The sequence below is a fragment of the Salvelinus sp. IW2-2015 genome, linkage group LG4p (genome assembly GCF_002910315.2).
Source record: "Salvelinus sp. IW2-2015 linkage group LG4p, ASM291031v2, whole genome shotgun sequence".
Classification (NCBI taxonomy): Eukaryota; Metazoa; Chordata; class Actinopteri; order Salmoniformes; family Salmonidae; genus Salvelinus; species Salvelinus sp. IW2-2015.
This window is the reverse complement of record NC_036841.1, coordinates 7,952,851-7,978,496: the sequence shown is the minus strand read 5'-3', so window position 1 is coordinate 7,978,496 and position 25,646 is coordinate 7,952,851. Positions and strand designations below refer to the sequence as shown.

General features: G+C 42.0%; 1 protein-coding gene across 1 annotated transcript; it reads left to right on the top strand.

Annotated features, from left to right (window-relative positions):
- Positions 1-8,282: 8,282 nt before the first annotated feature.
- Positions 8,283-24,450, top strand: LOC111960016 (alpha-2-macroglobulin-like). Its single transcript, XM_023981886.2, is given in 30 exon segments — positions 8,283-8,432; positions 8,991-9,174; positions 9,704-9,860; positions 10,011-10,063; positions 10,335-10,355; positions 10,536-10,704; positions 10,839-10,923; positions 11,124-11,238; positions 11,350-11,458; positions 11,539-11,648; positions 11,834-12,001; positions 12,161-12,397; positions 12,691-12,754; positions 13,039-13,184; positions 14,400-14,549; positions 15,066-15,287; positions 15,425-15,518; positions 15,874-15,997; positions 16,227-16,452; positions 18,980-19,106; positions 19,670-19,791; positions 20,274-20,325; positions 20,475-20,558; positions 20,837-21,013; positions 21,380-21,447; positions 21,449-21,462; positions 21,743-21,899; positions 22,494-22,568; positions 23,998-24,163; positions 24,254-24,450. Coding segments are annotated over 30 exon segments (3,735 nt in total). The 5' UTR covers positions 8,283-8,355; the 3' UTR covers positions 24,436-24,450.
- Positions 24,451-25,646: the final 1,196 nt, after the last annotated feature.

The following is a 25,646-nucleotide window of genomic DNA, read 5'->3' as shown; positions in this document are numbered from 1 at the left end:
GACCAATTCACCACATTTGGGCAAACTCCTGGCAGACTTGATACAAAATATTGTGCAGTAATGTAATTCTTCACTGGWTCAGTCTGAAACTTTGCACTCACACTGCTGCYATCTGGTGGTCAACATCTAAATTACACATAGACTCCTTTCTGAAAGTATGGCCTTTCTCTTGCATTTCAAAGAATACATTCCTTCACTTTGTGTGCGGTATGTTTATCATTCTATGCCTTTAGCCATGTATACATTTTTTTATGTGCATCTGTACTGTTTTTCTAAAATTGTTTATCCACATTATTGTCTGTGTTAAAACAAAACGAGTGGATCTCTCCATCCACAGCTGCGCATTGATAGACTACCGGTCATCAGTGTGGAAGAGACAGTGCAGGACTTCATACTTTTAGAAGACTCTTCTGCCACAGACACACCTCCATCCACAGACAAGCCTGACCCACATCAAGTGATTTGCGAGGATGACATCATTGGCAAGCATGCATCCATCACTTATGAAGACAGATTAATACATCTGACAAACTTTCTTGTGCTACCTGTTGATCAGTGCCCATTCCACAACCGGCGAAGAGGTGAAGATTAACACGCCCTTCCACACTTTGAGGTCCACATCCGTTCGAGAGGCACAGGAAGCATCATTGAATGAGTGAGTTAATCCAATCCTAACATGGGTTTGTGGTACTTCTCTACATGCATGCAATGAAGGATGTCACAGAATTGTATCTTTGAACTTCCTATGCTATTTAGACATAAGTAAGTATGCTTGACCTCTACGAACCAAAGACTGTGTGGTAGCCCTAGGTAAGACTTATTTCTATGTTATGTTTGAGTGATGATGTACTTGTGCGCTAGCACTCGTCCCTGAGTTGCTGAAATCATATCTGCAACAGGCAAAGTGTAAAATGACACTAATCTTTGAAAGAATGCATGCATTGCGATTGTATATCTCAGGACCTGTGGAGAGGTGTTATTCACCACRTGATGAATAAACACACATGGACACTGGGACATTGTGAACACGACTGCCTGGGAGACAACCACACCAAGGAATGGATCAAAAAGGGCTCTCCAGCACATCAGGCTCTCACAGACATCATCCTCAACACAAGGTGGCTGAAGGATCTTCATAAATAACTGAACTTCAGGCGGGTTACATATTTTCACAAGAATCCTTCCCCCTATTTATCAATTGGTTACAAGGGGAACAACTACGTCAAGGTCTCAGAGCGAGTGACGTCACCGATTGAAACGCTAAACCCTGCTAACTAGCTAACCATTTCACATCGGTTACACCTGCACACAGCCAAAGGAGGATGACAAATTAGTTGATTTCATGACACATTCTTTATGTCTTCTGTGTTCTTTGTTTTGTGTTTGTTTCTTTACAGATCAACAGCTGATCTTGAGTCCTACCAGAACCATATTCTGATCTACGACAGCAGGCCAGAACACTGCTGACAGCACTAGATTACAACTTCCACAAGGACAGACCAGCCAGGCTGTAGCAAAGTGTAATTTCAGTTCTTCAGTCACATGAAAAGATATACTCAAATATTTACAAAATTGTGAGGGGTGTACTCACTTTTGTGATATACTGTACATACAAATGACAGAATTTAGAAGCGGTTTCATGTAGTTATTGCACTTCAGAATTCTTTGCCCCTCATAGTAACAATTATATTTTTTCTGATTTATCTGTTGGAATACATCTCTAGATTAACAGTAAAGGCCCTGATGAACCAAGACCCCTGCTGCTGGACCTCTCTAATGACCCATCTGAAACCTCCACAATCAAGCAACTAGGGGGAGACCTCCCTGCCTACCTCCCAGTCCCAACCGCAAAACTGATGCAGCACTTTCTCCATGTACCAGGCCACACACACAAACTGATGACAGGAACATACACATGGACAGCTTAAGCTCTATGGCTGGCTGGCATAGTGAAGGAATGGGATGAAATGAGCATTGCTCTAATGCTGTGCAGAGGGCCTACAGTGCCAGACCATTTCCATAAGCTTACTTTACTCTGTAAACATGGCCTTACTTTTGAGAGTAGATTACTTAATTAAAGGCCCAAAGTCATCACATGATCACCCCATTCAATTTGCCAAGCAGCACCTCCTAAAAGGCTATTCACAAAAAGTGATATCACACATCCCAATTTGCAAATTAATCATTGGTTTAGAAGACAAAATAAGAGTCAACTTGACTCTAGCCTATTGAAACAACACAGAGCAGACCATCCCCCTCCCCAAACCTCTTGATGCACACCTGAACCTTATTTTGATTTAGATTGTGGTCAGTGGTGTACATGTGAGGTCATTTGAATGSGGTGATCATGTGATGACAGTGGGCCATTAAACAGTTCAGATTAAATCTCTCTAAGTCTTTACACAGCTAGATCCATTGATCCACCTATGCTGCCATGTCTTACCCGGACCACCTGTCAGCCATAGCTCTAAATATATTGTTTGCCTCTTTACCCTCTAATCCTCCCATCCCTGTGTTCATGGGGCTGTACCCGCCTCTAGGGCTGTATATTATGTCTGGTTATATTAAGAGTTTCTGTTTTAGCCATTTGTCAGTTGACCATTCTTGGTAGCTAAGGGTTAACTTGCGTTTGATCATGTTCAAATTGCATCTTAGAGTGACATTGTTAGGGTAGACTAAAATGCAAAACAATGCCTTCCAATGAGGAGAAAGTTGTCATGTTTGTTTTGTTTGTTTTTGTTTGAGAGTGATCTGTGTGTATTAGCAGTAGGGATTGAGAGGATTTTTCCTACTGGAAAGAGTGAAGGGTCATAGTTGAAAGACTTGATAGCAAAGACGGTGATAAAGACAGTAAAATGTAAAGAGTCATGGTATTCATGATTTATCAGTTGATGTCAAATTTAATGAGTGTTGACAGTATGTGAATGGTAATGTTATTAGTGCCTTTCAGATAGCACTCTAATAATGCAATATTTTAGTAATTTGAAGAAGCTAAGGTTTCATTACAAGGTCACATGATGAACAGAGGGATTGAGCCTTGGGACTGATATGAAATTAGAGGCTGCCATCTGGTGTTTGGGTTAAAGATAAGCTTCCTGTGGACCAATAGATAAACCGCCAGTGAAAGTGAGTGGTACTCACTGAACTCAGGCTGTAAGGGACCAAGGTATGAATAATTGAATAAGATACGTTTTTTACTATTTCCAATTATAATTTTTCAATTCGATAGTGTGAATAACACCAGTGATTTAAATAAGAAGGTACTGTCATCTAAAACAATCATCTGTTTCCATTATGTGGAACACTGTCCAGAACTGGAGGAGATCCAAGTAAAAGTTTAAGTACCGAATATTGAGCTGATAAGCCAGCACCAACTTTTTGAAGGCCCTAGCAGATTTGTTAAACAACAGTTTTTATATTTTGACTAGTCCCATTGACAGTTAATGCAGAACATACAGTACCAGTCAAAAGTTTGGACTCATTCAATGGGTTTTCTTTATTTTTACTATGTTCTACATTGCAGAATAATAGTGAAGACATCAAAACTATGAAATAACACATATGAAATCATGTAGTATCCAAAAAAAGTGTTAAATAAATATATTTTATATTTGAGACTCTTCAAAGTTGCCACCCTGTGCCTTGATGACAGCTTTGCACACTCTTAGCATTCTCTCAACCAGTTTCATGAGGTAGTCATCTGGAATACATTTCAATTAACAGGTGTGCTTTGTTAAAAGTAAATTTGTGGAATTTATTTTCTTCATAATGTGTCTGAGCCAATCAGTTGTGTTGTAACAAGGTAGGGGTGGCATACAGAAGATAGCCCTATTTGGTAAAAGACTAAATCCCTATTTTGGCAAAAACAGATCAAATAAGCAAAGAGAAATGACAGTCCATTATTACTCTAAGACATGAAGGTCAGTCAATCCAAAACATTTCAAGAACTTTGAAAGTTTCTTCAAGTGCAGTCTCAAAAAATCATCAAGCACTATGATGAAACTGGCTCTCATGAGGACCGCCACAGGAAAGGAAGACCCAGAGTTACCTCTGCTGCGGAGGATAAGTTTATTAGAGTTACCAGCCTCAGAAATTGCAGCCCAAATAAGTTCTTCGCAGAGTTCAAGAAACAGACACATCTCAACATCAACTGTTCAGAGTAGACTATGTGAATCAGGCCTTCATGGTCGAATTGCTGCAAAGGAACCACTACTAAAGGACACCAATAATAAGATACTTGCTTGGGCCAAGAAACATGAGAAATGGACATTAGACCAGTGGAAATTTGTCCTTTTGTCTGAKTCCAAATTTGCGATTTTTGGATCCAACCGCCATGTCTTTGTGAGATGCAAAGTAGGTGAACGGATGATCTCCGCATGTGTGGTTCCCACTGTGCAGCATGGAGGAGGAGGTTTGATGGAGTGGGGGCTCTTTGCTGGTGACACTGTCTGTGATTTATTTAGAACTAAAGGTACACTTAACCAGCATGGCTACCACAGCATTCTGCAGCAATACGCCGTCCCTTCTAGTTTGCACTTAGTGGGACTATCATTTGTTTTTCAACAGGACAATGACCCAACACACCTTCAGACTGTGTAAGGGCTATTTGACCAAGAAGGAGAGTGATGGAGTGCTGCATCAGATGACCTGGCCTCCACAATCACCAGACCTCAACCCAATTGAGATGGTTTGGGATGAGTTGGACCGCAGAGTGAAGGAAAATGCAGCCAACAAGTGCTCAGCATATGTGGGAACTCTTTCAAGACAGTTGGGAAAGCATTCCAGGTGAAGCTGGTTGAGAGAATGCCAAGTGTGTGCAAAGCTGTCATCAAGGCAAAGGGTGGCTACTTTGAAGATCTCAAATATATTTTGATTTATTTAACACTTTTTTGTTACTGCAGAATTCCATATGTGTTATTTCATAGTTTTGATGTGTTCCCTATTATTCTACAATTGTAAAAAATAAAGAAAAACCCTTGAATGAGTAGGCGTGTCCAAACTTTTGACTGGTACTGTATGTCAGTGCAACCCCATTGTGGTAAGAGCTATGGAAACAGTGGTTAAACATTGAGAGATTTATTTACCTCTGAGTCTACAGATCCTTTGTGTACGTGTCACATTGACAGAAGTATAACCTTGCCTGTAGACTTAAGCTTTATGATGATAGTATTTCCATGAATAAAATGGTGTAATGAAGCATGTGTGTAACGGTATGACTTACTAGTTAGATTGTACAATATAGAATGAAGGGTTTGGTTATGTGTTGATTTCACTTCCTTTAATATAATTATTTTGAGAGAACCTCCTTTGAGAGTGTCACACTCGTCATATTGAGGAGACCAAGGCGCAGCGTGATATGAATACATTCTTCCTTTTAATAACGGAAGAACACTAAACAAAAAAAGACGCTAAATAAAACGAGTGCTGACATGCAACTCCACATAGACAACTACCCACAAAACCTAAATGGAAAATGGCAACCTAAATAGGATCCCCAATCAGAGACAACGATAAACAGCTGCCTCTGATTGGGAACCAATTCAGGCCACCATAAATCTACATTACCTAGACATACGAAATCCCCATAGATAAACAAAAACCCTAGACAAGACAAAACACACATACCCACCCTCGTCACACCCTGACCTGACCAAAATAATACAGAAAATATAGAAAACTAAGGTCAGGGCGTGACAGATAGTTTAAGCCATTACCAGGAAATTGTATTGGTATAACATAATATAATTTAATATATAAATATATATATATATAAATGTGGTCATACAATACAGCTTAGTATTTGTATAATTTATTTTATAGTATTTTTTGCTTTATCAAGGGTGCTAATAATTTTGGATGTGACTGTATGTTAAGTTTTATGTTGGACCCCAGGAAGAGTTACAGCAGCTAATGGGGATCTTAATAAACTAAACGAAACTAAACCATAATACTTCAAGACTAGAAAGCATACAGCGTTTCTAGTTTCACAATGTCTTCATATAATTTATATCAGCCATGGTTTGCCTATGCAAAACTCTCTACATGACATCCACATGATTTACTTCATCTTCTTAGTTCCTGAAGGAACATGGCCTGATATCCACATAATTCATAACAACACATTTTGGTTTGCTGAGGCTAATCTCGGCACCCAGAACCAAATGTTTAGAATAACAAGAGGCCCAATCCTCCTGCATTGGAGCATACAATTGCAATTGTATGAAATTACACTTGTTGTTCTATATTGATCCACTAGGTTTACTGTTAAATTTGATGACAATATTTGGCTGTTGATAGTCAGTAATGTGGATATCATGGAGAGAGTTTTGCATAGGCCAACCATGGCTGATATAAATAATATGAGGATAGTGAAACTAGAAAAGGACATTTCCTGCTCACACCATGGGAAATAAATATGCTATTGGTGAGCTAATATGTTGCATTTTATCCCTCCAAGCACATAGCAGTAGGCTATGGTGGCTTTTTCATGGCTAATGTCTAAATCGACAGGTGGGCTAAATCAACAGGTTAGCCAGGCTAAACATGTATTTCTTCTCTCAAGTGTTCCCGCCAACATGTGTCCCAAAAAAATTGCCTGGGGTATTTTGGTCGTCATTCTGACTGTCCCATTGGTCAGAAGGCTGCGACTAGTTGAGAACTTCTCTGCATCCATACACAGAGCTATGGATGCAAGGACTGGCCACACCTATCTTTTTAAGATTTCAAAAGCAATACCTGTTAAAGTAAATATTTTTCTCTGAAAAAAATKTAGCATATTTTTATAGCTCAGTGTTTATTAYTTATTTTATACAGTCTTTTTTGCTCATCTTTATCAAGGGTGCTAATACATTTCAGATGTGACTGTATTTTATGTGGATCCCAGTAAGAGTGGCTACTGCATGTGCAGCAGCTAATGGAGATCCTAGTAAACTAAACTAAATCATAATACTTCAAGACTAGCAAGCATACATATTTTCTTTAGGAAATGTCATTGTTTTAGTTTCACCATCTTCATATTATTTTTATCAGCCATGGTTGGCCTATGGAAAACTCTCTCCATGATATCCACATTATTAACTTACTCCTCTTCATTCCTGGGGAACACGGGGCCTGATATCCACATTATAATGGCATAACGGCTGTTCACATTGACATGTGGCTAATTTCAGCACCCAGAAAGAAATGTTTAGAATAACCAGTGGTGGAAAAAGTACCCAGTTGTCATGCTTGAGTAAAAGTAAAGATACCTTAATAGAAAATGAATAGTAAAGTGAAAGTCACTCAGTAAAATACTACTTGAGTAAAAGGTTAAAAGTATTTGGTTTTAAATATACTTAACTATCAAAAGTAAATGTAATTGCTAAAATATACTTAAGTATCAAAAGTAAAAGTACAAGTATAAATGATTTCAAATTCCTTATATAAAGCAAACCAGACAACATYATTTTCTTGTTTTTTAATTTACGGACATCATTTACAAACGAAGCATGTGTTTAGTGAGTCCGCCATATCAGAGGCAGTATGGGGATGAGCAGGTATCTTCTCTTGATAAGTGTGTGAATTAGGCAATWTTCCTGTCCTCCTAAGCATTCAAACTGTAACCTGTACTTTTTGGTGTCAGGGAAAATGTATGGAGTAAAAACACATACTTTTCTTTAGGAATGTAGTGGAGTAAAAGTACAAGTTGTCAAAAATATCAATAGTAAAGTACAGTTACCCCAAAAAACTACGTAAGTAAAAATACTTGAGAGTATTACTTAAGTTCTTTACACCACTGAGAATAGCAAGAGGCACAATCCCTCTGCATTGGAGCATACAATTGCCATTGTTTCAAATTACTCTTGTTGTTGTATATTAATCCACTAGGTTTACTGTTAGATTARATGACAATATTTGGCTGTTGATATTAACATAGTGCTGACACAATGGGAAATAAATATGCTATTGGTTAGCTAATATGTTGCATTTTATCAGTCAAAGCAGAAAGCTGTAGGCTATGGTGGCTTTTCACATGAATAATGGCTAAGTTGACAGGTGGACTAAATCGACAGGTTAGCCAGGCTACATAGGTATTTCTTCTCTCAGGTGTTCCAGCCAAAATAGCCTGAGGTGATTTCATCATCATTCTGACCATCCCATTGGTCGGGGGATGTGACTAGTTGAGAACTTCAGCGGGAATTGGGAGGAAACGGGAGGTGGCTGCAGTGTTCCAAACTATTTGGAAGGGAGTGACACAGGAGGGTGCATTTGGGTATATATAGCACCGTTTGTGCAGCTTTCCTGACAATCTCCCTGGACGAGGAAGAGAAGGGAGCATTTCGAAGTGCGGAGGAAGACCGACTGTGTACCGAAGCTATGGCTCTGAACTTACTTTTCTTTGTATTGATCACATCGGTGATTATACAAACCGCGACATCGAGCACCTTCAAATCGTAAGTACGCTACAAAACATTTGATGTAGAAAGCAGTAGATTAAACACACAATCAGCTATTTTTATTTACATGTCTGGCTGGATACAACTTCAAATGTAGGAATTAATTATACTCTGAATTCTGCACGCTATGCACGTGCAGGTGTAGAAKAGGCAACCTGAACAATATCATTATTTTAGTTCTAAACATATTAAATATAATACAATATTTTATATGCTCATTGCACTGATAACTGAATAGATGCTTGCAATTGTCTCTTTGTGAATAATAATAATACAAAAAATTATAGTGTTAAGGCCACAGGACATCACTGTTATACATACAGTACCTCTATCTCTCTGCATGTGAGGCTTTTCATTTGTTATGAGACAAAACAGAATCAATTGTGCCCTCCATTGGACTCTGAGTGGGGCACATAGCCAGAGACAATTAAGGTCACTTTATCCCCAACTTTAAAAAATCAGTAGGCTACAAAGGAACTAAAGAGCTGTTTAAATACACGGCCACTTAAGTATTATTACCACAGCTGCATTCATGCTGACTCTTTCCCCTTTTAGGATTTACCTGGTGACGGTCAGCTCGGAGGTGGTAGGGGGGACCAAAGAGAAACTTTGTGCTCAGGTCCACCAAGCCACAGAGCCTCTGTCGTTGAAGGTGTCGCTGGAGATGGAGGGGGGCAGCAGCATCATTCTACTGGAGGAAGCCGTAACACAGGACTTCTATCGCTGCATCTCCTTCCAGGTCAGCTGCAACTGTGCTGCGTTCAGCAGGCTACAACGTTGTGGAACGCTCTGATATAAATATTTCATGTAGAACCAACATGCCTCTCTGACATGTAAAGTATCAAGCCAGCTCTATGTATGACATTTCTAACTGCAAAGTTCCACAACGATGTGATGCGCTATAGATCAGGATCTTCTATAATACTATGGAAACTAGTACTGGTCATCCTCTACCATCATCTAAAGAACACTATTCTTACTAGACTCAAGCTAGCTACATTCATTCAACACTTTTATTCTGAGTAGTCAATCATGTTTTGTGGAATTCAACTTGGATTACAGGCTGGGTGTTGTATGGAAAAKGATCCAACCTATGAAAGGCAATAGYAGTTAACCTCAGCAGAGCGAAGTATGATTACTACATCTACCACTTWGCAAAAAGCCCTCTGTTCTCAAGCTACTCAGTCAGAGAGCCATACTTTGGTTAAGGGGCTAGACAATTGTAGAARTTCTAACAAGCTTCCATTCTTCTGTTCTTCATATTGTAGGTACCCCCAGTGAAGGCTGACAGTGTGGCCACTGTCCATGTCAGCATCAAGGGGAGGAAGGATGAGATGAGTCAAAAGACCAAGATCCTTATCAAGCCTAAAAGATTCCTGACCATTTTCCAGACAGACAAACCAGTCTACAAACCTGGACAGACAGGTAGTTAGACATCATCTTTGATGAACACTGAAATGTTTGTGTACTTTACAGTATATTTGTGAGGCCATAAGCTTGATGAAAGGTCATTACTGAAATGGTGGATGGATATACTGTACACTATATAGACAAATGTTTCTACCGTTTTCCCAGTCAAGTTCCGAATCGTCTCGCTGGATGCCAGTTTCTTGACATTCAATCAGATGGTAAGTTACTCTTTCAGTGTTGTCTGGGTGAGACAGACGGACTGTGTAGCTGGCTCGGCAAACGTGGTCAGAGTTTATTTGCTCTACTGTAACTCTGTAGATAAAGATGCTTGTACTGTAGAAACTGTTTTGGGAAGACGTGAAACTGCTTCAAACCCATTTTTTTGACACGATAGTAGTTCCCTTTAGGCCTACTGTGAAAACAATTTTGGGAAATAATAAAGTTTGAGAATGTTTTGGGGGGGCTGAATGTTTTGTTTCTCTTTTCTAGTTTCTAACAGTGGAGCTTCAGGTGAGACTTATTCAAATCCATTGCAACTAAAAACCAAATCTCTATATAACATGAGCAATAATAATGACATGATCTCTCTTCAAAAATATTACCTTCCAATATGTACTGTGGCATGAATTTATACAATTCCTCTCTATAACAAAAATACCTTCCTTCAACCTATTATGAATCTGTATACAGGACCCAAACTCCAACCGCATTGCTCAGTGGTTGAACCAGTCAACAGTGAGTGGAATTCTGGACCTGTCCCACCCCATGTCCGCAGAGGCAACGCAAGGAAGTTACATCATCACTGCATGGAATGAGAAGGGAGAGCAAACCTCCCAAAACTTTGACATCAAAGAATATGGTGAGGAAATTGGCATGGGATAAAACAAATCTGATTATTGTTTTTACATGGTGATTCCATTGTGGTCTGTGATTATGTTTTTGGTGTAGTTCAACAGACAATGAGGAAATAATATTGATATGTATTTTTTATAGTTTTACCCAAATATGAGGTCAAAGTCTATCTACCCCAAACCATCACTATTCTGGACAAACAAGCAACACTGAGAGTTTGTGGAAAGTAAGTGCATAAGATGACAGACAATAAGATGATATGTAAACTGGGACACTTAATGGACAGAATATTACGCCTTAATTTGGTTAATGCATAGACTGTACTTTATAGATCCTGTCCCATGTTTGATACTTGCTCATGTTCAAAGCTGTTTCTACTTTTTTGCAACAGTTAATTTGTCTGTCTTCTGCTGACTTTATTTCTAGATACACTTATGGAAAACCAGTGGTGGGGTCTGTCACGGCGAAAGTTTGCAGAAATGTMGTTCAAAATCACTGGTTATTTGATTCTAGTAATATCTGCGAGTTGTATCTTATGAAAGTAAGTGTTTTTATTGTTACGCCAAATTCTTTGACGAAGAACACTCACTGTGGACGAAATGTTAAGGTTTTTGTAGCTAAGCTGACCTACAACTGTACTCATTCTCCCTAGACTGACAAAACTGGTTGTGCAACCCAAATTATCGACTTGACCCAGTTCCGTCTACGTGAATCTTTTGGGGACTTCGAAGTGGAGACTGAGATGGAGGAATATGGAACGGGTAGGAGAACCTTATCTTGAACGTAGATGTGTTTACATGCTGAACTGTTAACCTCTGACCATTGCCTGTGTTCTCTCCAGGGGTCATCCTTAAAGGTAGTGCCAAGGCAAGCTTCACCAATGTCATCATAACTGTCAGTTTTGAGGACGTGCCCCAAGCATATAAACCAGGAATTGCATACGAGGGGAAGGTGAGGACAAACTATATTAACAAATGCCTTTTTAATAACGCTGCAGGGAAATATCTTAAAGAAGTTGTGCTGAATGTTAACATATCATTTGGCTCATCTAAACTAGGCATTTGATGTCTTGTATTTAATGGGAGTGTATATTTAGTATATTGAATGTCTGCAGTCATCCTGTCCTGTGTTTTCAGATCAAAGTGACCGGTCCTGACTCTAGTCCCATTCCCAATGAGCCTGTGTATCTCTTCCTACAAAACGGTGGCAAATCTGAGAACTGGACTCTCACCACAGACAGCAAGGGCATTGCTTCTTTCTCTCTAGACACTTCTCTATGGAGTTCTGATTCTGTCTCTCTGTCGGTCAGTGGTCCCTCAGTCATGTTTACCTCTGAATATTTAATTAATAATTATTTACTGTAAATATTCAGTTTGTTCTGACTGATCATTAATTTCCTGGTGTATTCTCCGAGGTTACTACAATTTCTAATTTTGATACATTTTCTGTTTTTCTTGAACCAGGCTCGTTATCAAAAGGTTGAGGAGGATTATCCTTACGAGCAGGGTGTGCGTAGACCTCTATATACATCTGCTTACCATTTCGCACAGAAATTTTATTCCAAGAGCAAGAGCTTTGTGAAGATAATGCAGGGTGAAGGGAAGTTCTCCTGTGAGAAGGACGGTATTGTTCTTGCTCACTACATCATCCAAGGGGTGGAGCTGAAAAAGGGACAGACGACCCTGGACTTCTTCTATCTGGTAAGATTAAAGGGATGTTTCACTCAAAATATAACTTTTTTTTTTTTTAATCGATTCCACCACAAGATTTGGGATATTTTACTTCAGTATTTGATTGTTTTGTCTGGAAATATTTTAAGAATGGCTTGGGGAAACCATATAGTACTTGACTTCTAGTTGAATATTTCACCTTAGCTGATACACAGTAATATATCGCTTTAGTAATATATTTGCTAGCAGATCTCCAGGTTTTGGCAACTCTTTCTCTGGTTATTAATGTTGATGCTGCCACCTGGCTGTCTCTTATGTCCCAGGTTATATCTAGAGGCAGCATTCAGCAGCACGGCCGTCTTCCTGTGGCCATTAAAGAAAGAAAAGGTAAATAAAGTGTCTTGGATTCTTCCGAATGCTTCCTGACATTTTTTCTTTAGGACTTCTCAGAACCCCACTTGATTAGAGAACATACCTCCTGGAAAAGACCTAATGGCATTAAACTGGCGTGGGATATAAACCTGTCACGACAGAATTCAATCATCCAGATTACATCTTCAGTACAAGTTCTTACTGCACAGTATATTTCATAGACTAGTCACTGAACACTATGTCCGTATTGGTGGTTTATGGTGAGCTAATGTCCATCCCATTGTCATCTCTTATTTCAGTTAACCAAGGGCAGCTGATGCTCTCGCTGCAGCGGATGCCTGAGCTGACCCCGTTTGCCCAGGTGGTGGTGTACACCGTGTTGCCTGATGGGGAGGCAGTAGCAGACAGCCGAGACTTCCCCATTCACCTCTGCCTAAAAAACAAGGTAGGCAACTAGGCGTCTTTCACCAGCTACATGAAATGTGATCTATCGGGGCAACATGCACTACGATCAATTTCCAAAATGACTTCGCATCAGACGATGATATGAAATCCTTCAACTGCACCTTTTGGATCATCACAAATCCTTTGGGTCTGTTTCTGTTTCTGGTTGTGATCAGTTGCGTGCTCAGTAGTGGTGTAGATGAAAGTCAGTGGTTTTGGTCACTAGTTGTTGTAGTCAGGTGTTGTGTGGTTGAGGTCAGAAGATGAATGGTCGGAAGATATGTAGTTGTGGTCAGCAGTTGAGTGATCACTAGATGTGTGGTTGTGATCAGTAATTGTGGTCACCCTCATTTTTTTGCCCTCTGTCTGGTGAGTACCCATAGCAATGGCTCCGTTTGGGCTGCTCCATAATGACACAGTATAGTAGACCTCAGCATGCCACTTTGTCACTCTGACAAACGGCTAACTTTTTTTTATTGGTAGAAGCTATTCCTAATCTGCTCTTTCCAGTCAGAACAAAAAGTTGTATACAAGTAACTTGAGTGAGACCATTCCGCACGTTTTAGTTTGAACTGCGTGTCTAGCGTAAACGATGTAGGAGGAGTAGCATGCTGAATAAGAAAAAGTATGTTGAATATCTAAGCTGGGGCTTTTGCTGCGCAATCCCCACAGATACACTTACTCATGATATAATTCTGCCAGGTCAGCCTACTTCACAGTTAACATTTTAATTGAGTTTTTTGGGGGGAAATATTTCTGCCAACCCACAAGATGATCACATCAACTGGCTACACACTGAGTGGTAGGCAAACATGCACACCGCACAGACCGACTGGGGTAATATTAATGGAGATGAGTTGGCAGACATTGTGTTAGGTTTCGCTTTTTAAGCCAATAGTGGCTAACCAGGGCTGGGATGTCAATGTTGCGTTGATTAGATAGTAGCTGAGAGCTTACGGTGTTTGACAGTTTGCTGTGGAACACGTGAGATTTGCATGTACTTTCAGAATCTTTGGGCGAGCTACTCTAGGTGGGCTGCGACCTACTGGTAGCTTGTGATCGACCTGTTGGAGACCCCTGCTCTACACAGTACAAGCATTATTATGTTATGGGCTCTGTACCAGGATGCTACTATATTTGTAATGAACCAATGCGTTGGACATGTATAGATATATTTAAACATAGCTGTGATGTCTCCTGCTTTTCTCCTCTCCAGGTGTCCCTGAAGTTCTCGTCCCTCCAGGAGTTGCCAGGGGAGAAGACCTCTCTGAGCCTCCAGGCCCACCCAGGGTCTCTGTGTTCTCTCAGGGCCATCGACCAGAGTGTGCTGCTCCTGCAGCCTGAACAGGAGCTCAGCCTAGACTCTGTACGTTCTCCATGGTCCTGCATCCCAAATGGCTCTATGTAGTGCACTACTCTTAACCAGGGCCTCATTGTGGTCAGTGCACTATAGAGGGAGTAGGGTGCCATTTGGGACAAGACACAGCCCATCACATTAACTAACTAACTAACCATTGACTCACCATACTAAGCTGAAGCCTAACCATGATCACACCACCTTTGGCATTGTTTTTGTGCACCCATGTTTTTCAAGATAGGATTTGGCTCATTGTCAGCTTCCTCTAACCATRTATTAACCACTGTCTGATACTTAAAGTTTAGAAGTTTCAACTTGTGGGACTATTTCGTTGGTTCTGTTGTACCACTAAATCGAGTGCAGATCAAGTATTGGCTATTTGTATTTAACCCAGGTGTTATCCTATGCACTGACATTGTCCTGACTATGTACTGACCCTATAACCTCTGACCACTCTCTGACTGTCAAGATGCTGCGGATTAAAAAGTCAGTATTACTAGAGGTATATTACTTCTCTCTCCGCAGGTCTTCAGTCAGCTGCCTGTTCAGAAGTTGTCTGGATATTCATACAGGGTAGAAGACCCCTACCCATGCCTTCGATATCCTCCAAGATTTGAAGAGGAGATGATTATGCGCCGTCCACCCGTACCAAAACCGGTTGATGAGTTGGTTGTACCTGWTTGGGGGAAACGCTCATTCTGGTTTGGCCCCAGCRACGACAAAAACGATGTCTACAGCATCTTTAAAGTATGAGACTCAAATAAGTTTGTCTGTTTTGAATATGGAAAATGTATAAATTAATAGTAAGTATATACAAGACTCAGGCTAAAATGGCGTCTTTGTAAAGTAGACACTCAAWTAATTAAATGTACTTTTCATTTTAGGAAGTTGGAATCAAGATCCTGACCAACTCTGATGTGAAAAAACCTTACGACTGCAAGACTATCTATGCAATGAGACAAAATGTTATGATGGAAGGTATTGTATAGAGTCATTGAATGCTGGTCACCTCATTCTGTTTATATACTGTTTAGTGACTGTATGATAATACTGTTCTCGACATGGCTCATCCTAATATAGCTACTACTGTAMATTTTTTATTTCCCAAATGATATTCTGTCTATCCACACCATTTATATTCCCACTCTAATATCTACTTGGATTGTTAGTTCTTAACCTTTTATTTGTATTGTTGGAGCTAGTAATGCCAGCATTTCGCTGCACCTGCCAAAACGCCTGCAAATCTGTATGTGACCAATAAACTTTGATTTGATATGCTAATGTATAAACCTTTCTAGTCTCAACCTAATGAAAGATTTGTTTCTATTTACAGCTCGTCCCATGAACATGATGCCAAATGAGGAGAGTGCACCAACCCCTGGAGCCTCTGTCGKGCCTAAGGAGACCGTCCGCACGTACTTCCCTGAGACCTGGATCTGGGACCTGGTTCCTGTGGGGTAAGCTTTGTGACAGACGCCATATTTGTAGTCCAACACATCCCTTTCCATGGGGTGCTGGGCTGACAATGCCTACTAATATGGCAATACTGAAACCACAGGCATGTCTTTGTCCTAGGGGTCGATATAAAAAAAAAAAAACCTAGTCCGCTATTGAATTAACCATGTCATGTGTTCTAATGTTAATATACATTTTGTGTTTTTTTTGCGCCCTTTTCACCACTACCAGACATACAGGAAAAGTGAATGTTGAGAAGACTGTCCCTGACACCATCACTAAGTGGGCTGCAGGGGCGTTCTGTACTTCCCCAGTGGGTTTTGGCCTGGCTCCCAACACTGGCCTCACTGCCTTCCAACCCTTCTTTGTKAGCCTGACGCTGCCCTACTCTGTCATCCGGGGGGARGTGTTCACACTCAAGGCCACAGTGTTCAACTACCTTTCCAAGTGTATCATGGTAAGCCCTCCCAGCGTTGTCTCTTTCTTTACTTCTCCAGTCCCACTTCATTTGGGTAGACCAGGGATAGGMAACTAGATTCAGCTGCAGGCCAATTTGTGTTGGAGCAAATGATTGGGGGGGGCCAGATGATGATGATGATGATAATTTAACAGCATTGACTCCGGGATGCTGGCCTTCTAGCCAGAGTTCCTCTGTCCAGTGTCTGTTCTTTTGCCCATCTTAATCTGTTATTTTATTGGCTGAGTCTGAGATATGGCTTTTTCTTTGCAACTCTGCCTAGAAGGCCAGCATCCCGGAGTCGCCTCTTCACTGTTGACGTTGAGACTGGTGTTTTGCGGGTACTATTTAATGAAGCTGCCAGTTGAGGACTTGTGAGGTGTCTTTCTCAAACTTGACACACTAATGTACTTGTCTTCTTGCTCAGTTGTGCACTGGGGCCTCCCACTCCTTTCTATTCTGGTTTGAGACAGTCTGCGCTGTTYTGTGAAGGGAGTAGTACACAGTGTTGTATGAGATCTTCAGTTTCTTGGCAATTTCTCCTATTGAATAGCCTTCAGTTCTCAGAACAAGAATAGACTGACGAGTTTCAGAACGAAGTTCTTTGTTTCTGCCTGTAATCAAACCCACCAATTCTGATTCTCCAGATACTCAAGTCTAAAGGSCAGTTTTATTAGCACAGTTTTCAGCTGTATTAACATAATTGCAAAAGGGTTTACTAATGATCAATTAGCCTTTTAAAATGATAAACTTGGATTAGCTAACACAACGTGCCATTGGAACACAGGAGTGATGGTTGCCGGTAATGGGCCGATGTAAATATTCCATAAAAAAATCAGCCGTTTCCAGCTACAATAGTCATTTACAACATTAACAATGTCTACACTGTATTGCTGATCAATTTGATATTTTAATGGACAAAATGTGCTTTCAAAAACAATGACATTTCTAAGTGACCCCAAACCTTTGAACGGCAGTGTACGGTACCAATCAAAAGTTTGGACACCTACTAATTCCAGGTTTTTTTTATTTTACAATTTTGTACATTGTATAATAGTGATGACATCTCAACTATGAAATAACATATGGAATCATGTAGTAACCAAAAATGTGTTAAACAAATCAAAATAGATTTTGTATTTGAGATTCTTCAAAGTAGCTACCTGTTGCCTTGACAGCTTTGCACGCTCTTGGCTTTCTCTCAACCAGCTTCACGAGGAATGCTTTTCAATTACCAGGTGTGACTTGTTAGTTTGTGGAATTTCTTTCCTCTATAATGCGTTTGAGCCAATCAGTTGTGTTGTGAGAAGTTAGGGGTGGTATACAGAAGATAGCCCTATTTGGTGAGAGACCAAGTCCATATTATGGCAAGAACAGCTCAAATAAGCAATGAGAATCAACAGTCTGAAAGTTTCTTCATGTCTTAAAGGAATGACAAAGTTCTGACTGACCTTCAAGTGCAGTTGCAAAAACCATTAAGCGCTATGATAACTGGCTCTCATGAGGACCGCCACAGGAAAGGAAGACACAGACTTACCTCTGCYGCAGAAGATACGTTTTAGTTACCAGCCTCAGGAATTGCAGCCCAAATAAAGCTTCAGAGTTCAAGTAACAGACACATCTCAACATCACCTGTTCAGAGGAGACTGTGTGAATCAGGCCTTCATGGTTGAATTGCTGCAAAGAAACCACTACTAAAGGACACCAATAAGAAGAGACTTGGCCAAGAAAAACAAGCAATGGACATTAGACCAGTAATCTGTCCCTTGGTCTGACTCCAAATTTGAGATGTTTGGTTCCAACCGCCATGTCTTTGTGAGACGCAGAGTAGGTGAACGGATCTCCGCATGTGTGGTTCCCACCGTGAAGCATGGAGGTGTGAGGGTGCTTTGCTGGTGACACAGTCTGATTTATTTACAATTCAAGGCACACTTAACCAGCATGGCTACCACAGCATTCTGCAGCGATACGCTGTCCCATCTGGTTTGCACTTAAAGGGATGATAATTAGTTTTTCAACCGGACAATGACTCAAAACACACMTCCAGGCTGTGTAAGGGCTGTTTGAGCAAGGAGAGCAATGGTGTGCTGCATCAGGTGACCTGACCTCAACCCAATTGAGATGTTTTGGGATGAGTTGGACCGCAGAGTGAAGGAAAATGCAGCCAACATGTGCTCAGCATATGTGGGAACTCCTTCAAGACTGTTGTAAAAACATTACTCATGAAGCTGGTTGAGAGAATGCCAAGACTGTGCAAAGCTGTCATCAAGGCAAAGGGTGGTTACGTTGAAGAATCTCAAATATATTTTAACACTTATTTTTKGGTTGTCATAGTTATGATGTCGTCACTATTCTACAATGTAGAACATATAAAGATACCCTTGAATTAGTTATTTTTGCTCAACTTTGGGGGAACAAATCACTCACGGGACGGTTTTGGCCCACGAGCTGCCTGTTGCCGACAATCTATAGACGTTTTTGCGAAATCTAGTAAAGAGTTGCAATTGACCCCATGTGTTTCTCTTAGGTGAAGGTAACTCTAGCTGAGTCGAACCAGTTCACAGCCAGGCCATGTGAAGGCTGCCAGTACACACTGTGTCTGTGTGCTGAAGAGAGCAGGACCTTCAAGTGGACCCTCACCCCAACTGCTTTAGGTGAGCCATACAGTACTCTCTGTCAATCTATCACAAGGCTCTTGCAATAGACTCCACAGTTACTCCCTACACCTAGGCTCTTGCCCCCTAACCCTTTGTTTGCAGATCGGTAAGGTGTTAGAAATATGGTAGAAGCTCCACTGCACTRCTTATACCATCCACACCTTTCAAATATGCAAATAGTGAAGGGTTAGGGCCAGAGGGGTAGGGAGTGATTTGGAAGCAGTGATKCYCCTGTAAGACAGGGTTGTTGACTTCACACAGCTCTCGTTAGACTGAAATKTATGTAAATGAAATTATTTAYMTGATACACAAATTCCTTGAATATATGACATGCTCAAAGATAACCCTCGGGTTATCTGTGGCTATCAGAGAAATGGCTGGAGGGAACAAGGGGGAGAGGAAACGAGGGATGGAACAAAGGAGGGAACAGTTGAGCCAGGGTACATGAGTGACAGAGGCTGGAGGTGGAGTGGGTAAGGGTGCGCAAGCTGATGGAAGGGCAGGTTGATGGGTGACTGGTCTAGACTAGAATGTTAATGTCTCCCTGGACTGAACTATAGGGGAGGTGAGCGTGAAAGTGAGCGCCGAGGCGTTGACAACTAAGAAGTTCTGCGGCAACGAGGTGGCCACGGTGCCAGAGAAAGGACGCATTGACACCGTTGTGCAAACACTGCTGGTGGAGGTGAGTGTCTGTCCTGCATGGCAAGTCAACTGTTTTTCTCCCACATTAATTATAAAGAGATCCGGGTGTTCAGTAACACTAGGGCAAGGGTGAATACGGTAGAATTTATATCCCCTGCTATTGTATGTTGCATATTTTTATGCGAGGAGACCAACAAGGTTTGGTGTTTCAAGCCCAATGCAGTTAGACTCCGGCCCATGCATAATAAATTGAAAATGTGTGTATATATATTTTTAATAAAGAATTACTTGGTGCATGTCTTTTACATTTTTAGATTAAGCTGTATAGCTGGACCTACACAACAGATGGTCTGGGACGTAGACTTATCTTAAAATTGGTCTACGTTTCAGGTCTAAAACATTTGATTAACTTTGATTTGAGTGAAATGTACCTTTAAGTGGTTACCATATAAATTCTATGGTAGAATTTACTTATTAGACTTTTTAAAATTTTAATTTTGGTGCTGTTTCACTTTCTGTCAGGCCGAGGGAACCCAGGAGACGGTCAGCCACAACGCTCTGCTCTGCCCTGCAGGTAATYTCCTGACCTCTATCAGTCATACTTTCTCATAACTACCCCGACGATTAAGTTGACGTGCATTTGTTGTGGTTTAGATGACAGATACTTTTTAATTGGTTCTCAAGTCACTCAGTCTGTCTCGTTTATCTGTCTCGYGTCACCAGAGGGCCCAGTGGAGAAGGACATCTCTCTGAAGCTGCCTGAGGTGTTTGTGGAGGGCTCTGCCAAGGCCTCCCTCTCAGTACTGGGTGAGAATTCTTCWTCTCTTTTGCTGAGTTTTCACACCTAATTTTAAGTTTCATAACATTTTCMGTATGTTTTCCATTTTGGTGCAGATGAAGTGTAGGCAAGGAYYTTTCATCCCTCTATTCGTGGATGTGGATATTCCACCTGCAGATCTATGATTGCATTAAGGTTATGGCTGATCAGGATAAGCATTGGTTATTTTTAGGGTTAAGGTAAGAAATGGGGCTCTGCTGGTCAACTATCCACTGCGATTGTCTCAATGGTTGGTCTCTTTCACCAGGTGACCTGATGGGTCGGGCCATAAAGAACCTGGACAGCCTGTTGCAGATGCCCTATGGCTGTGGAGAGCAGAACATGGTGCTGTTTGCTCCCAACATCTACATCCTCAACTACCTGCAGAGCACCAGGCAGCTCACCATGGAGATCCAGACCAGGGCCACGGGCTTCCTAGACAGTGGTGAGTGAGCTGGGTCCAGTTCAGTAAGGCACAACATGTTGCAATGAAAATCAAGCAATTAATATCAGACATGTTCAGTTACAGCCTAAAAATAACAATCTTCCTACTGGACACAACCTGGTGAAATGGACTGCAACGGTTAATGAAATGTTTAATGGCATACATAGCATGCCCTGGTATATGTGACAATATTTTTAGTAAGCCTTGTACTTTTTAAATGAGTTGTCTGATCCTGTGTGCATCTCTTCTCTGACTAGCAACAACCTGTTGTATATATTTGGCTCTGAACCAGTTAACTTCACCTTCCACATACAGTACAAGTCCCTAGAAGGAGTGTCTTTGTTCATTTGGCCATTTGTGTTGCAGGCTACCAGAGGGAGCTCAACTACAAGCATGACGATGGCTCCTACAGTGCCTTTGGGAAGAGCGATGAGGTCTGGAAACACGTGGTCAGTTCAATTGTCCACACAGTCATAATAGCTTAGATGATTCCTCAATTTACATTTAAAATGACATTAGTTTAAAGGGGTTGCAGTATGTAATCAAGGTAGGAATGTGATGGTCTCAAATCCATACTAGTATGTGCTATGGCAAATATAGGAGTTGACTTCAGCACATACAGTATGGCTACTAGCTACTGTTATCTAGAGTCTATGATCCATAGTTTAGGCAAGGCTCACGACATCTAGTCCGTGTAACTCCAGTGACATCTGACCTGTGTTCTCTCAGGCTCACCTCCTTTGTGCTGAAGTCCTTTGGAGGGGCCAAGCCCTACATCTTTGTGGACCCCGCCCACATTGCCCAGGCCAAGGCCTGGTTGGCCAGTCACCAGCAGACGGATGGCTGCATCGCGTCAGTGGGGAAACTCTTCCATAACGGCATGAAGGTAAAGGGGAGTCAGAGCTCAGTGGGAGTCAGAGCTCAGTGGGTAATAAGAGGAGTATTATACTGCTGCCACCAAATGTGACAAGGTAATGTTAAGGGCAGAGATTCAGCGGGAGGTTCTGGTGCAAGTGTCCCATTCTATTTAGAGTGCAATGGTGGAGTCTGCATAAAATCCTAGATAACTAGCAAACAAAAGACTTGATAATAATACATAGTCTAACATCAAATATGAGTACTTTACATACTTCATATTGCACTGACATGTAGGATAATGTACTGTTCAGCAGGACCTTAGAACCCCACGTGTGCCCTAAAGGAGCACATACTGAGCACAACCAGAATCCCAAGCATGTTTTAGCCAGTCCTGAGAACACACCACCTCCCTAAAGGGACCTCAGTCTGACTGACTAGTCCCGACAGCTTTTGCATCTCCAAAACAGTACTCTTAAAATTATTACCCTGTTCTTTATCTTTGCACCATTATCATTTGAATGTTTTAAACACTGCAATGATTTTACCTGACATCAGTGACTTTGAAACTCTGTAACACCTTGGAGTACTGTATGACGTTTACTGGCATCCTTTGTTGTCATAGGGAGGGGTCGGGGATCAAGTGTCGCTCACTGCCTACATCACCGCTGCACTGCTGGAGCTGGATGGCAACACTTCTGTGAGTTATCACCTCTTTCCATATCCAAGTATTTAAAAAAATAAATATATTATTGATAAACAAGGTGGTCACATTTGGTGCTTTTATCAAAACATGAACGGCCTTAGTGGATATTTCTGCTTAGCCGTCCAACTACTTCACACAATTTTAAATAAGACTATCACCCACAGAACGCCTCACTTGCCATGTATTCGAATTTGTTAAACAACATCCCAATATACAGTTCCTTCTGGAAAAGTATTCAGACCCCTTGATTATTTCCACATTTTGTTACGTTAGCCTTATACCATTTTTAAAATCCTCAGCGATCTATACACATGACAAAGCAAGAACCGGTTTGTAGAAATGTTTGCACATGTATTGAAAATAAAACAGATTCCTCCGATCTTCTGCAATGAGATTGAGCTCAGGTGCATCCTGTTTCCATTGATCATCCTTGAGGTGTTTATACAAGTTGATTGGAGTCCACTTGTGGTAAATTCAATTGATTGGACTTGATTTGGAAAGGCACACACCTGTCTACATAAGGTCCCACAGTTGACAGTGAATGTCAGAGCAAAAACCAAGCCATGAGGTTGAAGGAATTGTCCGTTGAGCTCAGAGACAGATTGTGTCGAGGCGCAGATCTGGGGAAGGGTACCAACACATTTCTGCAGCATTGAAGGTCCCCAAGAACACAGTGGCTGCCATCATTCTTAAATGGAAAAAGTTTGGAACCACCAAGTCTCTTCCTAGAGCTGGCCGGCCRGCCAAACTGAGAAATCGGGGGAGATGGGCCTTGGTCAGAGGTGACCAAGATCCTGACGGTCAGTCTGACAGAGCTCTGGAGTTCCTCTGTGGAGATGGGAGAACCTTCCAGAAGGAAAACCATCTCTGCAGCACTCCACCAATCAGGCCTTTATGGTAGAGTGCCAGGCGGAAGCCACTCCTCCAGTAAAAGGCACATGACAGCCCACTTGGGGTTTGCCAAAAGGCACCTAAAGACTCTCAGACCATGAGAAACAAGATTCTCTGGTCTGATGAAACCAAGATTGAACTCTTTGGCCTGAATGCCAAGGGCCACGTCTGGAGGAAACCTGGCAACATCCCTATGGTGAAGCATGGTGGTGGCGGCATCATCCTGTGGGGGTGTTTTTCAGTAGCAGGGACTGGGAGACTAGTCAGGATCAAGGCAAAGATGAATGGAGCAAAGTACAGAGGTCCACTAGTTAATTTATTTATATTGCTAACATTATTCGGTATTCATACCCATATTAAAAACCTGATAAAAGGTCAATTGTGTTCATTAGGGAGCGCAATGGAAAASCCATGAACATTTTGCAACAATGTGCATGTTTCTTATTGAAACTGGGAGGGAATATCTGGATCAATCAGTGTTCCTCTGTTTGGTGCCTAATAAACACAATCCTGTTGTATGTGGGTGTGTCAGGACCCCATGGTGGAGAAGAGTCTGACGTGTCTGAAGGCAGCAGTGTCTGACCAGCTGGAGAACACCTACACCATGGCCCTGCTGTCCTACACCTTCAYCCTGGCCCAAAACCAGGACATGAGGGCCAAGCTCATCACCCACCTGGACAAGATAGCTGCTACCTCAGGTATGTCTTGTCTCTTGGTGAAAATGTCTCTACCTTTCTGTCTGCCGTAAAACGGTCACTGCCGACCACTGACAATGAAAATTCCCACAGGTGGCAATCGTCACTGGGAGAGASCAGAGGCTTCTGGGACAAAGACGGACTCTCTGGAGGTGGAGATGACATCCTATGTGCTGCTGGCGCTGCTCTCCGGTCCCACCATGCCAGGCTTTGGGCTGGACTACTCCACTGGCATCGTCCGCTGGCTGGCCCACATCGAGACAATCAGTTGTTGAAATATATACACTGCTCAAAAAAATAAAGGGAACATTAAACAACACAATGTAACTCCAAGTCAATCACACTTCTGTGAAATCAAACTGTCCATTAGGAAGCAACACTGATTGACAATAACTTTCACATGCTGTTGTGCAAATGGAATAGACAACAGGTGGAAATTATAGGCAATTAGCAAGACACCCCAATAAAGGAGTGGTTCTGCAGGTGATGACCACAGACCACTTCTCAGTTCCTATGCTTCCTGGCTGATGTTTTGGTCACTTTTGAATGCTGGCGGTGCTTTCACTCTAGTGGTAGCATGAGACGGAGTCTACAACCACACAATGGCTCAGGTAGTGCAGCTCATCCAGGATGGCACATCAATGCGAGCTGTGGCAAGAAGGTTTGCTGTGTCTGTCAGCGTAGTGTCCAGAGCATGGAGGCGCTACCAGGAGACAGGCCAGTACATCAGGAGATGTGGAGGAGGCCGTAGGAGGGCAACAACCCAGCAACAGGACCGCTACCTCCGCTTTGTGCAAGGAGGAGCAGGAGGAGCACTGCCAGAGCCCTGCAAATGACTCTCAGCAGGCCACAAATGTGCATGTGTCTGCTCAAACGGTCAGAAACAGACTCCATGAGGGTGGTATGAGGGCCCGACGTCCACAGGTGGGGGTTGTGCTTACAGCCCAACACCGTGCAGGACGTTTGGCATTTGCCAGAGAACACCAAGATTGGCAAATTCGCCACTGGCGCCCTGTGCTCTTCACAGATGAAAGCAGGTTCACACTGAGCAAATGTGACAGACGCCGTGGAGAACGTTCTGCTGCCTGCAACATCCTCCAGCATGACCGGTTTGGCGGTGGGTCAGTCATGGTGTGGGGTGGCATTTCTTTGGGGGCGCACAGCCTCCATGTGCACGCCAGAGGTAGCCTGACTGCCATTAGGTACCGAGATGAGATCCTCAGACCCCTTGTGAGACCATATGCTGGTGCGGTTGGCCCTGGGTTCCTCCTAATGCAAGACCTCATGTGGCTGGAGTGTGTCAGAAGTTCCTGCAAGAGGAAGGCATTGATGCTATGGACTGGCCCGCCGTTCCAGACCTGAATCCAATTGAGTACATCTGGGACATCATGTCTCGCTCCATCCACCAACGCCACGTTGCACCAGACTGTCCAGGAGTTGGTGGATGCTTTAGTCCATGTCTGGGAGGAGATCCTCAGGAGACCAT